This window comes from Coloeus monedula, assembly GCF_965178545.1.
Source record: "Coloeus monedula genome assembly, chromosome: 2".
Lineage (NCBI taxonomy): Eukaryota > Metazoa > Chordata > Aves > Passeriformes > Corvidae > Coloeus > Coloeus monedula.
In genome coordinates, this window is record NC_138782.1 from 9,117,867 (window position 1) to 9,132,328 (window position 14,462).

Sequence of the window (14,462 nt, forward strand, 5' to 3'; positions counted from 1 at the left end):
ATAGCTGAGAGAGACCAGCCTTAGCAGAGGGCGTTTGGGAGAACAAGGACGACCAGCAGCTCTGGCAGTTTCCCTGAGGGAACCTTTCCCTGGGCAGAGACCTGAAGGAGCAAAGATAACTTGTTAGCACCAGTAGCTGTAGTAGCAATAAACCTCGGGTTTATTGAGGTATTTTTGTACTTACATCTGCTGCACAGGTCAGGAAATCCACAACCTTGGAGCCCTTTTCAAGACTTTTCAGGCCATTGACTGCCGCCACACAACCACATTTGGCCAGGCCCAGCACTGCAAACAATCACATGTTGATCTGTCAAATCATACATAAAGGGAGGAAGAAAGTGTATGCCATCATCCTGAATCAGTCCTGGTTTAGTAGCAAAAAGAAAAAAGTTGTGTTTTGTAGTAACATTCAACACAAAAGGCCTACTAAAAGGGACCTGCTGGCAGCACAGCAGCCCCAAAAATCGTCTTTTCCCCTCGCGCCTATGAGGAGCGGCTGAAGGACCTGGGGTAAATGTAGCCTGGAGGAAGCTCAGGGAGGACCTTATCTCTCTCTCCAACTAGCTGGAGTCCGGCCTCTTCTACCCTGCCTGCAGTGAGAGGACCTCAGAAAATGATTTCAAGATGAGACAGGGGAGATTGGGATTAGATATTAGAACAAAAAGTTTTTTCACTGGTCTGGTGGTCAGACATTGGAGTGGGCTGCCGAGGGAGGTGGTGGAATCACCATCCCTGGAGGTGTGTCAAGAGGCGCCTGGATTTGGCGCTGAGCGATGTAATTTAGTGGTTTAGGAGTTTAGAGGTTACAGTGGCAATGCCGGGTTGACGACTGGGCTCAAAATCTCTTCAGCCCCTCTCGACTCGACAATCGCCTCACGGCCATTTTGCGCTTCCACCTCCCCAGATGACGTCACGGCCTCGCCCCACCCCCCCGGCGCGGCGGAGGACCCGGATGTGAGAGCCCCCGCCCGCTCCGCCCCGCGCCAGCGCTGCTTGCGCCCCCTCCCTCCTTCGCTCGCTCCGTGCGCGGGTCAGCGGAGCTTCTGCCGCAGTGACGGGAGCGGGATCGGGAGCAGGATCGGAAGCGGACTGGGAGTGGCAACGGCGGCGGCGACGCCGGACAACGCACAGCGAGGCCGGGGTCGGCGGATTCATCTGCGGGGGAGACGCCTGACGCCCACCCGCCGCCATGGTGAGGACCCTCCCTCCCTTCCCCTCCCTAACTCTTCCCACCTCCCCGCTCCCGCCCCGCCGGAATATTCCAGACCGGGCCGGGCCCCCCACCCCCGCGGCCCCACCACCGCTCCGCCTCGGCGCTGCCCTGCCCCTGACCCGGCTCCTCCTGCCCCCGGGCCGTCCACGTCCTCCCGCGGGCGAGCGCCTCTTTAGGCTTCCCTCCCGGCTCTCCCCGGCGGTATCCCCCCCCTCTCTCCTCTGCCGCCTACGGAGCCCCGCTGGCTCTCCGCCTCCTCCCTCCGCCGCCTTGGCAGCGCTCGTCGGGCTCGGCCTTTCCCTTCCCCGGCACCCTCTCACCTCACCCCCACCCGGCCCTCCCTGCCGTCCGGGGATTCGCGTGCCCCGGGCTGCGCCTCGTCTGTTCCCCAGAGGCACCATCGGCCCCCGGAGCCGTTTCGAAACGAAACTCCGGCAATTTCGGCAGAGCCGCCGTGCGGGGGTTGTTTCGCAGCTCCGCGGGGTTCTCCCCCCGCCCCCGGTGCAGCAGCAGTAGCGCTGTGCTGTTCGTGTGCGGACCGGAAAGCTGTAATGTACGTAGCCCAATGGGCTGGATAATGTGCGCTGTACTGGGCTGGGGCGGAAGGCTGACACTTCACGTACGATGGGTGTTCGAGGTTTGAGGCTGCGGGAGTGCGGTGTGTCCAGGCGTGCGTGTGTGTGCGAGAGTCGCTCTGTTTTTTCAATCATGACGGGTTTAAATTTCCCTTTTTCTGCCGTAAAATTAACCCGGAGATACAGTATGGAGTCCTGTAGTATTTTACGTCGACACTAGGGGTGTCTCCTGCTCTTCACTGCTGCCAAGAAATCAACGCCCTTTTTTTAATAAACATTTATTTTAGCCTAAATTATCCAGTACCCTGGCTGCAGGAAGACCTAGCAATATTTTGGTTTTACAGCTGGAGAAATAGAAGTAGTTTAAATTCCGTGTTAGACCTCACAGGGCCTGGAAGTCAAAAATGGGTTTCCTTTTGTTTTTTAAGCAAGGTATTGCAGTCTTTCCTTTAAAAAAATAGAGTTGAAGCAGAAACTAATGTGCCATTCTCAGGCTGGTTTTGTGTGTACACTTCAATAGATGTGCATTTGGAGAAATGTTTTGAAATGTATAAAGCTTTGGTTTTGGTTGGGAGCACATCAAGACTGTGAGGGGAAAAAAAAGCTCGTATTTTGAGAACAAGGTATTAATGAATTTGAGACTTAAAAAAGTTATTGTCACTCATGCCATAGTTACAATACTGCTAATTATTTTGGATGTATAGATCATCTTGAACAGTGATCATCTTCCACACAACAGGTGTGCTCATCCTGCCAGTAGTTGGGTCTTTTGTGAAAATTGTGTTCTAAAAACCTGCCAGGTGAGATAGACTAACATGCATAAAAGGAAATAAATGTTACTGAACTGTGATGCCCATGTGTCTGTCAGTGACCTTTAATGAACTTAACTTTCATATATTATTTTTTCCTCCATTCATTTATAACTAAAGCTTTCCTATCATCTTTTGATGGTATAATCATGTTGATCATTACTTTATTGCTTCCTGAATAGTATTTATCTATGATGCATTGCAATGTGGAAATGCATATACTGAGGAAAAAAGGTGTGCTGGATGTTATCTCTACCAGTAAAGGTGCTTGTTTTCTCAAATAAGTGTAGCACCACTGTAGTTATATCATTACACTGGTTCTGGTAATACCTGATCTTAGGTGCCTTTTAGTCTGAAAACCAATCTAAAACTATACATTAACAAAAATATCCTGCCAGCATTTCATTTAAGTTCCTATGCACTTTATTGTCATTAATCAGGGGATGTTTTCCTTAAAGGAGTTCAGTTTTACTGAAGGAGTACATCTTGTTTCAACCCTTATGGTATTAGAGCAATTCTTTTTTCCCAGTTTAGAACAACATTTCTTTCATGTTCTTACAGGATGAGAGAGCTGACAGTTACGGTGAAAAAAGAGGTGAATGTATTGTTGTGTTTGTAGTAGGTAGCTTAAGATAAAACAAAAACATCTAGTGAGTCAAAGAATGTTCTTCTGGATGTTTAGGTATAGCCAGTTCTAAAATAATCTGTCAGAGCATACGATGATGAGTCCATTACATAATGCTAGAAGTAATGTTGATAAGCTATTTTTGTCAGAGTTGACTTAGCAAGTTTTTCCTATGAGTAGTGTTTTCTAGGAAAAGGTATACAGCACAGATAAAGGTATTAAATGATCTTAGTTTTAGATAGATAAATTCTGTCTTCTTGGGATGATCTGTGTTCTGGTTCATATCCAGTTCTTGAACTTTATAGATGTAGTACAGAAGCCCCAGAATTCTACAGGAATCACCCGAAGCTTGTTACATTGTGCATCCATCTTAACTTGTCTCTTATTCAATTGTTTTGACTCACTTCTCTTAAATACTAGTGCCTCTGGTGCATTTTCTCCAGCCAGAACTGATCTAACACTGGTTCTAAATTACTGGAGTAAAGAACCTCCTAAACAGGTTTTTTGCAATAAAACAAAAAAATAGCCCCAGAAGACCATCTTAAATAATTGTTTTCCATTTAGCAGGGAGGATATTAAATACTTTGGTTATTAGCTGAACAAAAAGCTAGTTACTCCATTACCAAATCATGATCTCACTGTTATCATGACAATTATCTGGATAATCAGTTTGGTTTTTAACAGGTGGCAGAAACTGAGAGGCACTCACAGGGTCTGGGTTACAGCGTACTGATGGGCTTTTCCCACAAGTGGAATAACTGGTCTAGGATTTAAACTGTGAAGTTCATGTATAGGTCTTGAGAAGTATTTGGTAGTCTTATTTAAGCCAGTTAGTTTAGTGAAAGATTTCATTTTGGAAATAACTCTCACAGGTATGGTTTAGAGGCCAGTTTGAATATGCAAGTCTCCTTGACTCTGTGATCTAAAAAGGAAGATAGATTCTGTTGGTGGAGAAGGAAAAAAAACTTTAAAAAGTAATATTTTTTCACCATTCCTGTGGTAGAAGTAGAATTCTGTTTTTATTTGGTTAAACGATTAATTTAACAATAGGGAGGAATGAAAATTGAGTAGTTGAAGAGGAAATTGTTTATGGTGGGCATATCTCAAGAGCTTCAGTATATTCATCACCTAAGCCATCTGACTTAACAGTGAAAGGGAAACTTAAAGGGAGTGAGATTAATAACACTTAAACTGTGGGGTTTATTAATTTCTTAAAGTATATGGAACTGTCTTCTGTCAATCAGTGCCAGAAAAAAGAGAGTAATTCTGGTATTTCTGAGGAAACAAGATGAGGCAGAAATACACCTTTTAATGCCAAACCATTTCTCTTTTTCTGCTTCTGCCTCCTCACAGAATGGGTCAGGTTGGAAGGGACCACAGTTCAACCTCCCTGCTCAAGCAGGGTCATCCTGGAGCACATTGCACAGGATTGTGTCCAGATGGTTCTGGAATATCTCCAGGGAGGGGGACTCCACACCCTCTTTCAGTGATCTGTTCCATGTGTGGTCACTGCGCAGTAAGGAGGTTCTTCTTCATGCTAAGGTGGAACATCAGTTTCTGTCCATTGCCTCTTGTCCTATTGCTTGACACCACCAAGCAGAGCCCGGTTCATCCTCTTGGAACCCTCTCTTCAGATACCGATACACATTGATTAGGTCCTGGCTCCCTCAGCCTTTCCTTGTAAGAGAGGTGCTCCTCTCCCTAAATCTGGGTGCTGCATTGGTGCTTACCTGGCAGTGTTACAGAAGAAATAGCTTTTTTTTAATTGTAGGTATGCTTAATAGTGTTCTTCTACTGTAATTCATAATTTACACTTGCATAAGATTTTTCAACATCAGGTTGGTTTTTTTTCTTTAGTTTGAAGAATTGTTTTGATTTCCCTCCCCATTTTTACTGCCTGAGTTTAGCTGTGTTTCACTAAAGAAAATTTTATCCTCTCCTAAAATGTTTTAAATCTGAGTGATAGTAGAGCATAAAATTCTGTAGGTTGGACTCAGTGATCTTGGAGGTCTTTTCCAACCTGATTCTGTGATTCTAGAGACTTTGGTTTAACTATGTGAAGCGATGACCAAAAATTGTTTTAATAGAAAAACATTTTTTGTGGTTTGAGCTAATATATGACTTCTTGAAAGCATGCTCTTGATTTCTGTGCCCCTTCTCTTCCCTGCTAAGCCTGTTCTCCCTTCTCTGTGTAGTATTTGTCAAGTTGTAATTGGGAGAAAAATTATACTGTACTGTTCTTTGTTCACTGGCAGCCAGTTCATTTAGTGACACATTTCCTAGTTTTCCATCCTTGTTTTCTTCTGGACTGTATGTTTTTTTGTTTTCCTAAGCTTATTTATTCTTCTTTGTTCCCTACAGAAGGACCATGGGGGTAAAGGGGGCTGGCTGTTTCTATGTTTCCTACATGCTATTTCTTTGCCAGAATCAGCAGAAACAGAAGGTGCTACTGTGTGATGTCCTTGTCATGATCCAACTCTTCAGCTGCTGGAGGAGTGAGCACTGTGAGGATGGGGGAGTAAAAATTGAAGTGGTGGGGAAGGAATGATGAGAGGCATGGATTGGCATAAAAAGAGGAGTGAAAAGTGCTTGTGCTTAAAGGTTACGCAGCTGGAACCTCTGAGCAGGATACCATTAGAAAATAAGCATCTTGTTTGACTTGCAGGTCTATGTTAATTAAAATATAGAAAAGTTGGCACTCCTGAAACACTTAGAATTTTAATTGCCGACATGATTATATAAATGACGTAATATGTTCTTTTTTTCCCAAAGACCATAAGAATTTAACTTGCTATGCTCTTGTGAAGCTTGTAAATATTGCCCTTGTTCTGCAAATGAAAGAGGTTGAGGCCATGGCAGGGTAATAACTTATTCAAGGTCCTTGTTATTGTTTAGAAGTTAGAACTAGTATGTAATACTGGAAATGGATAGTGTGTTTGTAGCTTTGAAAAAAAATATGTCTAAATCAAATTAACTATTCCAAATTTAGGGGTCTTGTAACTTGGAGTTAAAATGCAGCCACTAGAAAATGTGCTATGCATTGTCCATTGGGCTTAGGGCAAGTGATAGTGTTCAGTGGTCACAGGCTGCCTTCTTCCAACATCTTTGTGTTTTAGTTGCTTAAAGTGATTGCTTTTAGAGATCAGACCTGGAGATGGGCCTTTAATATCCCTTAAGAGCTACTCTGTTTCTTAGTTGGCAGTGGCCTAAAGTAGTCTTGACACCAGCAGTGTCAGAAAAATCAGCTACAGAGATTGCCTTTGTGTGCCGAATGGAAGTGGGAAAGTCTTGGATGTGCACCAACATCTTTTAATCTGTAACAGATAAATCTTTCGGTATACCAGTTCAAGTATTCTGAGAAAGTTCAGGACTAGAAGCAATATATTCTACTTGGTCTATGATGTAGCTAGATTATTTTGGTTACTGCATGAAATACTGTTTTTAGTAATAATGAGATTAGTTTAACCAGGGCTAAGCTTAAACTATGGCTTGTCTTTCTATTCAGGTCCTATATATATAATTTGAGTCACAAAAGTCTGTGGAGAATTGTTTGTGGTTTTTTTTTTTTTTTAAGTTTCAGGCATGTCTAAGAATAAAACCCCCATCTTTCCACTAAATTAATTTTTGGAGTGTCAGTTCTTCTTAATTTTGACATTTTGTGTAGCTTGAAAATTTTAATTTTGGTAGTTACACTTTATTAGGCTTTTTCCATAAGGACCATGTTTTATATACTACTAATCACTTTAACTGCTTGGGCAAAACTGTGTTGGTGGTACAAAACAGGCTGGAGACTATATCTGACTTGCTTGTAATTTGACAGTCATTTGGCCCTGCTATTGATACTCCCTTCCACAATTAAGGAAGAAATCCTAGTGATATAATCCTTAACTGCATTAAAGAAGTTTTGGAAACCCATTAAATGCTTTGGATTAAAGGACAGCATTTCTCATGAACTGCCAATAAAAACCTTGGCTTCCAAGCCATTAACAGGTTGTGTCAGTTAGTGAATATTTGCAAAGTCTGTGGTAATGAATTTTTTTAGCAAACTTAAGGCGAAGAACTGAAGCTTGAGTCAGCTTGAAGTTCACAACAGTTTATAACATTGCCTAAGTTTGGTAAGGTAGGAATTTAAAAAATGTAGTAAGACATTTATGGAAGAAATACAGTCAGAATTTGGGAGGGGTAGGAGAGGAAGGAATGGGACAACAGATAGGAAGCTGATATAAAGCCCAGGGTTGATATGTTTCTGGGAAGAACCAAGCTACTGGAAAAGTGGATTCAGCTGTGATTCTCAGAAGAATACAATCCTAGGGTCATCTTTAAATGCTGTGGAACTTTTTCTTCCTCTGGTATATTTGTGACAAATACGGAGGTTTTTTACCCCTTGTTTTCCTCAGCTGGAAACTACAGGACTCTTTTTCTACCTCTTCTCTGTTGTTACCCTATGAGTATCTTCTCTATGTGCATTTATCAGATGTTTCAGGGTTTTTTTGTAAAGACAAAACCAACTGTTGTTTCACTGCTGACTGTGTAGGTTCTGAATAGCATCACTGAAGTTGAAAGAAGTAACTTGAATTCCCTCTGCTGAATGACACTATGGCTAGCAGAGAGGACTTTAAAAGGAGTGGTTTGGTTTGGTTTTGGATTTCTTTTTCAATAAACTCCGTGGCTGTACTTCAGGCCTGAGTTTGTGAAGGAGAACTCATGTACTTTGTAGGCATGATGACTGAACAGCTTTTCAGTCTTGTGTATGTAAGATGTTCCCTTGGGAAAGTTTAATTTAGTATTGAGCCACTGCTAACAGGCTTAGCACCGTGGTATCTGAGCAGTCATGGGTCAGTTCTGTTGATAATGCTAAAGTGGCACTTGACAGATTTTTTTTAGATTAAAGCTTGATTGCATGTAGATCTGCTAACAAGTCTAGGAAAAAACCTATGATAAATAGGAGAACTTCTAAGCAGCAATAATAAAAATGTCAGATGAATAAATAGACTTGATTTTTATATTTGACTTAAGTAGACTATCTTGGCACTCTAATAACTTTGCTTCTTAGTGATATCAAGTAAAATACCTGTTTGCTACTTATTCTTAAATTTTCCAGTGATTCTTATAAAAGCATTTTCCTGAAATATTTTGTTCAAAACACTTTATCTTATTAAAAACTAAAGCATTTGCAGTAGGTACCACTGGTGTTAGGGGTTTTTTTTTGTTTTCAGACAGGCATTGAAAAATCATATAAACGTAATTTGTAAAATATGAAAGGTTAGCAAGTTTGAATCTTGCATACTCTTGAATCTTATAGTGCAACTCTAGTGTTGGTGCAGCTGTGTTTTGCTAAAAGTCAATTCTGAAAAATTCTCTTGGGAGGCCTTGAAAAAATGGAATGGTTAGTTAAAAGGTGGCCAAATGCCCTTTTGTGGTGAGAAAACAAAAAGTCATGTGAGTAAGGGGGACTAAAATGGAGCAGTATGAGAAGACAGTGGGTTTAGATTTAGGCATTTTTATGTAATGATGTAGTAATAGTGTACTGCTCTATATCAGGGGTAGAAAAACTAAAGATTCCAGAAAAATTTGTTTTAGAGAAAGGATGGGTTTTACTAGTAGTTTTATCTTGGCTGCTTTCTCAGAGGTATTGTGTAGCATCTGTGCAGTGCCATAAATGTTGTGTCAAGTCAATCCTTGTAATCCAGTGTTACACAAAGAGCTGTTAAAACACTTTGTTTAAAATCACAAGTGTTCTGTGATTTGCAGTTCATATTACAGACTGGTGTGCAAATGTATATCCATTGTATACTGCCTTTAATGCTTGCAAACTGTACATTTTTGAAAGTATGGCATATGAAGAGGTTAGATGGTGAATAGCAGAAAGATGGTGGCATGTGGTTCTGTGGGCAGGTTGTGATTACATGCACATGACACAATTGTGTCAGTCTTTATACAGTTCCTTGGACTGGATTCTTGATTGTGAGCAACTGGTAATTATTACTGGAAGTCCCTGGGGCTCTGCTGGGGTGCATCTACTGGACTGTAGACGCTATAAATAGCAGTAATTTTTGTAATGCTGCATTGTGTGTACTCTTATGCATGCTTTTATCTACACTTACAATTTTATGTACATTTACTACTTAAAAAAATTCACAGTTCTTCAGGACAGCTATTTCTGGATGTATTGTCAATTACAGCAATTAATAAGCTTTGATTTCTGTCAAGATTAAGCAATCTTAGAAAGTGTAGGGGATCTTCTATTTAGAGATGTTAGAACTATTTTGGTAATGAGATTTTGAATAATTCTTTAAACATTTGACATGAATGTTATAAGCTACTGAAATTGGTTTGTACTTCTAATTTAATCCTTTGAGTACCCTTTTATTAGCTTGTAGCAAAAGTGACAAATGTCTTTATTTGATACTTAATGTTTGCATTCCTCTATGTAAGAAACAAGCCAATTCCTGCCCTGAAGAACTTAACCTAAAATATTCTTTTAAATAGCATTTTCTTTTAAATAGCATCTGAGTATTACCTAATATAACCACTCCTGAATGGACATCACCTCAGTGTTATGATTAAAAAAAGTCAGTACATTCTCCATGACACATGTCATATAAAGAAAACTGTTTGGAGGGCTTGAAATGTTCCATAGCAGTGAAAACCTTAGTTGAAAACATTTGGGTTGGGGTTTTTTTTTATGTTTTATTATGTTTCATTTTGCTTTCCTTTCACTGGGAAATCTGTGATAATTGGAAGACTTTGGAAATTTGTAATGCATCTTCAGAAAACCAATTTCTAATCTGTGGAAAATTCTTGAGTGCTAGAAATTAAGTGTTCACTTAGAATGGAAGCTGGTAATGCCAAGAAGACCTGTTTAATGTTTTGTAAAATTCTTCATTCTTCTGTATTGGATCATAGTGTTTGTAGGGCCTGTTTTCAAACCATATGATTCATTTTTATTCTTTGTGAATACTTGAATAGCATAAACTAAACCAGGACTCGTTAAAATGTCTCCATTTATTAGCTGACACCTGCAAGTTCTGATAAAGTTATTTTCCTTTAGTAAAAAAGAAAAAGACAAGAACTAAGAATAGTGTTAACTGGTTGAGAATACCAGAATATGAACAATCTCTGTATTTCAGATTCTGTATCTATCCAACAATTCCTCTTCCGCATAGCCTGCTTCTTCCTTTGATTTGCACATCTTGCCCAGTTCTGCATCTTTGCCTCCTTGATTGTTTTTTGTTCATGTCAGTTTGTGAAATCAAATCCCATTTTTGAACTGTCTTTTCTGTTTTGAGGTATGTGTCATTTTCACAACTCTTCACGATGTTCTTCAGCCTCTTTTGTGATGGATCCTGAATGACATTTTGCCTACTTTGTGATCTTTTTTTAAATTGTACTGTTTCCCCTTTCTTCTTGGGCAGCCATAAGACGTTTATCTCCTTTCAAACTCGGATTTCCCTTTTTTATTTCTTAAGTGGTATCAAACTATTTATGTTTCTTTCATGGGAAGAAGGGCTGGTGACAGCACCTGTTTATGCACCCTGTTTCTATGCGGGGCTGTATGCTGAGCTGTGTGACTTTCCTGACTGTTCTAAGCCCTTGTGGTAGAACCTGTGTGAGTTACTGATTCTTTCTGAATTGGTACTTACACTTCCCTGCCCAAGGACTTCCATTAAAACTGGTAGTAAACTGTTGTATGCAATAGAGCTGCATCGCCTTTTTTTTTGCTCCAGGCCTTTTCAGATTAATTTATAATACCTGTGCAGCTGTTCCTAAAGCCTTAGCCTTTGCAGTTAACACATGACTGGGTACACTGTTGAAATCTAAAAACTTAGGACAGTCAATTGGTAGAGAAAGATGTTCAGGTCATGTTGTTCTTGACTGTTTCTAACCTACTTCTGTGAATAGGGAATTATATTGAACTGCAGTAGAGTCTTTTACACTAAGTAGCCTAATACTGTTATATGATACAGTATAATCTGTTAATATATCTTTACTATTTTCTTTGCCCTCTACAAATACCATTTGCAGTGAATTTGCTGTGTAAACCCCCCTAAAAAAAGAAGCCACCTAAATTTATTTTCTAACTGATAGTGATCTTCCATTCTTTGCTTGCTCAAGTTTGTTAACAGTTTGTGGCAGGGGACGTTTTCTAGCTACATGAGGAAGAAATACATTAATTGTCTATAACATTAATGAATGTAGATAATTAGTTATATAATTATATATTAACAAATATATTAATTTATACATTCATTGCTTGCTGTCACAGGATAGCATGCTACATTTCATTTCTAGCTAAATTTTTTTGTTTCATATTTGTCTCAGCCTAATCAGGCACAAGGATCTGTAGCCATTTCTTGCAGAAATTAGGAAGGAGATTTGTCGTCTTTGCTTGGGGTTCTGTGACATCTGTAGCTCCTTTTCTGCTTTTTGGAAAAACCCTCTGCAAAGAGAAGTATTCTTATTCCTTTCTAATGCTCATGGCAGTACTGAAGTGTACTAGTAGGAAACTGATTTAATGGTTATTGGTTTTTTTCCCTGCCTATAGAGTCTGGGCTTTTGGAATTAAATGTCGTCTTGGTACAAGCCAATTCAGAAGTTCAGAAACTTTGGAAGACTGAGCCATCCTTATATTTACTCATTTCTAGTATTTGGAGTATCATAATTCATATTTTTAAGAAGTAATTTTTGATTCTACAGATAGCCTCTGGGTTTTTGAAGATTACTCAAAAAGAAGTTTAAATTTGCGAGCATGGTAACAAGTACTATAGCTTAAGTGACTGTGATTTCCACAATCTACTAAACGTGGGTGAAAATTCAGAGAAAAGAAAGCCTGTATTTCACAGTCCTTGTCAATCCAGTGGAGAGAGTGCTTGACTTGGAAGTATTACAGAGAATATAATTATTTGATTAATACTGTTAATTTTGGATGGATATTGAAATAGGAGTTAACTTGGCAGAGTTTTTACAGGGATAATTCTATAGAGCTGTTTGCTGAAGCTCCCTATTTTTTTTTTTTTTTTGTTTTGTTTTATAGTAGCTCGAAGTGGTGAAAATTAAATTGGCCTAATTAAAAGCAGCCTCATGAGAATATAGATAGCAAATTACATTTCAATATGGCTTTAGGTCAAATTAATATCTTCTTGTAAAGTAATTGTTCTGTTCCTATTTATATGTAGGTCAGCCAGTGATGAAGTTGTTACTGCTTTGTTTTGGAGTGGAAGGTTGGAGCATTGTCTGTTTTCTGAGAAAATTTTGTTTTATCTTCAAATTGTTGTGGAGAAAGAGAGAAGCTGAAAGAGCTTTAATTACCTACTAAGTATTTTACATGCAAAAAATGAGTGTTTTGACTCTTGGATAGTTTTGTCTTTCTTCATTTGACAGAGTATGATATGCTAAAGAACAGCTTGAGTATAATCTTCTTAATTTCTTGTGAAAACTGTGGAACTCTGTAGTTCTCCAGATTCCAGTGATGCTTGCACACTTTGGCCTGATGTTTTGAGTGAAGTTTTGTTCCTTTGTTCTCCGTGTTCCTTTACTTTTCCAAATCTGAAGTTGGTTTTTTTTCACATGAACGTGACACAATTTAACTGTTTGCAGTTGCTTGGATTTTCTGTGTTCATATTCACCAACAAAGGGGAAGAAAAATCCTTCCTATTAATGAAGTGATTAAATTGGAGCTCTTAAGTGTCTGATATCCAGTTTTTATCAATCAGTGTCCCAAAAAACAAGATCAGTGTGATATGCTTTGGCTTTTTCTTTCTCTTTAATATTTTGTTAAATGTAAGGTCATGTAATTTCTTTGTTGAGATGTTGACTCTTGACTCTGAAAATCCCAGGGCACCTCAGTCACTTGATAAAGTCTTCAGTTGCATTTTATGCTTTCTCCCATACTCTTTAGATAAGCTTTTGCACTATATACTTCCAAATCTGCCTTCTTTGAAATGCTCTCTGAAGCTCTTCAATTCTACTTTTGTTATGCATAAAGATCTGTGGTTTGTTTCAGGTTTGTGGGGTTTTTTTTGTAACTTGTCATTGATGTGTCTATTCTCTTGCAGTTGTTTATATTTTCTACCTTGTTTCGTACTTGGATTACAAATTTTCTGGACATGGTCTTGGTTTAATTTTTACTAGTGTGAGGTTAGTCCATATAACAGTACAGTCATGGAGTGGATTGATTGAGAAACTTTACTACAATTATCTTTAAAGCTGAAAAGGACAGCTGTCATGGTCTCCTCTGTAGCTAAGGGAATAGAATAAACTTCAGTTTGTAAACCTAGAAAGAGGTTTTGTAGGTGAAACCGGTATATTAACCTAAGTAGAACAAATAAATCAGTATCTTGTAAATTTTTTGTGACTCTTCCAGAAGCAGTGGAGGAGCAACCTGTTACTCGCAAAGACTTCCCAGTGTGAACTCTTAATTGCATCAGAACTTTGTTTTAGTGGTGGCAGAATTTTATTATTCTCCTGCTAAAAGTTGTGTTGTGTCAGAATCTTTCTGGGAAATCCCTTTCCTTGGCTTTTCGAGAGTTCATTATTCATTTATGCACTTAAAATTACAGGGTTCTGAGAATTTTTGAGAGTGATGCAAGCTTTAGAAATGTGAGCTTTGAAGTGATTGGATAAGCAGATTGGGTTGTTGCCTCTAAAGAGTAGCAGCTGGGAACTGGCAAAAATGAAATTGTGAATTGTACCTTGGCTCATGAAGTGAACACTCTAGTTCCTGTCACTGCCTTTCTCTCAAGTTTTATTTACAGATTACATTGTTTTTGCAAGTTTTTACAACGAGATCTTTTATTGTTTTCTATGGTTTCTCATACATACGAGGTTTTGCTTTTCTCCTTCAATTAACAAGATTAATTTGTTAGTTTTCTAAATGTGGCACAATCTATTCTCTGCCTTACCTTGTTTTAAAAACTCACTGTGTTTGTTTCTAGCACTGTTTATTATCTGTCTGACATACTGCAAGGTATGTTAGGGAGATTATAAAATGGAAGAGAAAATTTGGATAGTCTCACATATTACAGATGGAACAGTTGGGTAAAGCTTAAAGTAACCTAGTTATCCTTAAGGTTTTTATTATGTCTACAAACTTGTGTGAGATGATTTTGGGGAATACATACATACCTAGTAAATCATATTATCAGTGTACGCCCTGACCTCATGGCTTCTTTTGTCCTCCAAATTCAGGAAAAGTACTTTTCAGTAAAACTGCTTTTATCTTTGCTCATTCTTTCTTCTTG

General features: G+C 39.2%; 1 protein-coding gene across 1 annotated transcript in view; it reads left to right on the plus strand.

Annotated features, from left to right (window-relative positions):
- Window positions 1-955: 955 nt before the first annotated feature.
- The window catches only part of PPP3R1 (protein phosphatase 3 regulatory subunit B, alpha), a 39,121-nt gene continuing 25,614 nt past the window's right edge, over window positions 956-14,462 (plus strand). Inside the window, exon 1 of the mRNA XM_082300334.1 lies at window positions 956-1,192. Within this exon, the coding sequence (XP_082156460.1) occupies window positions 1,190-1,192 (3 nt within the window). The 5' untranslated portion in view covers window positions 956-1,189. The remainder of the gene's footprint in view (window positions 1,193-14,462) is intronic.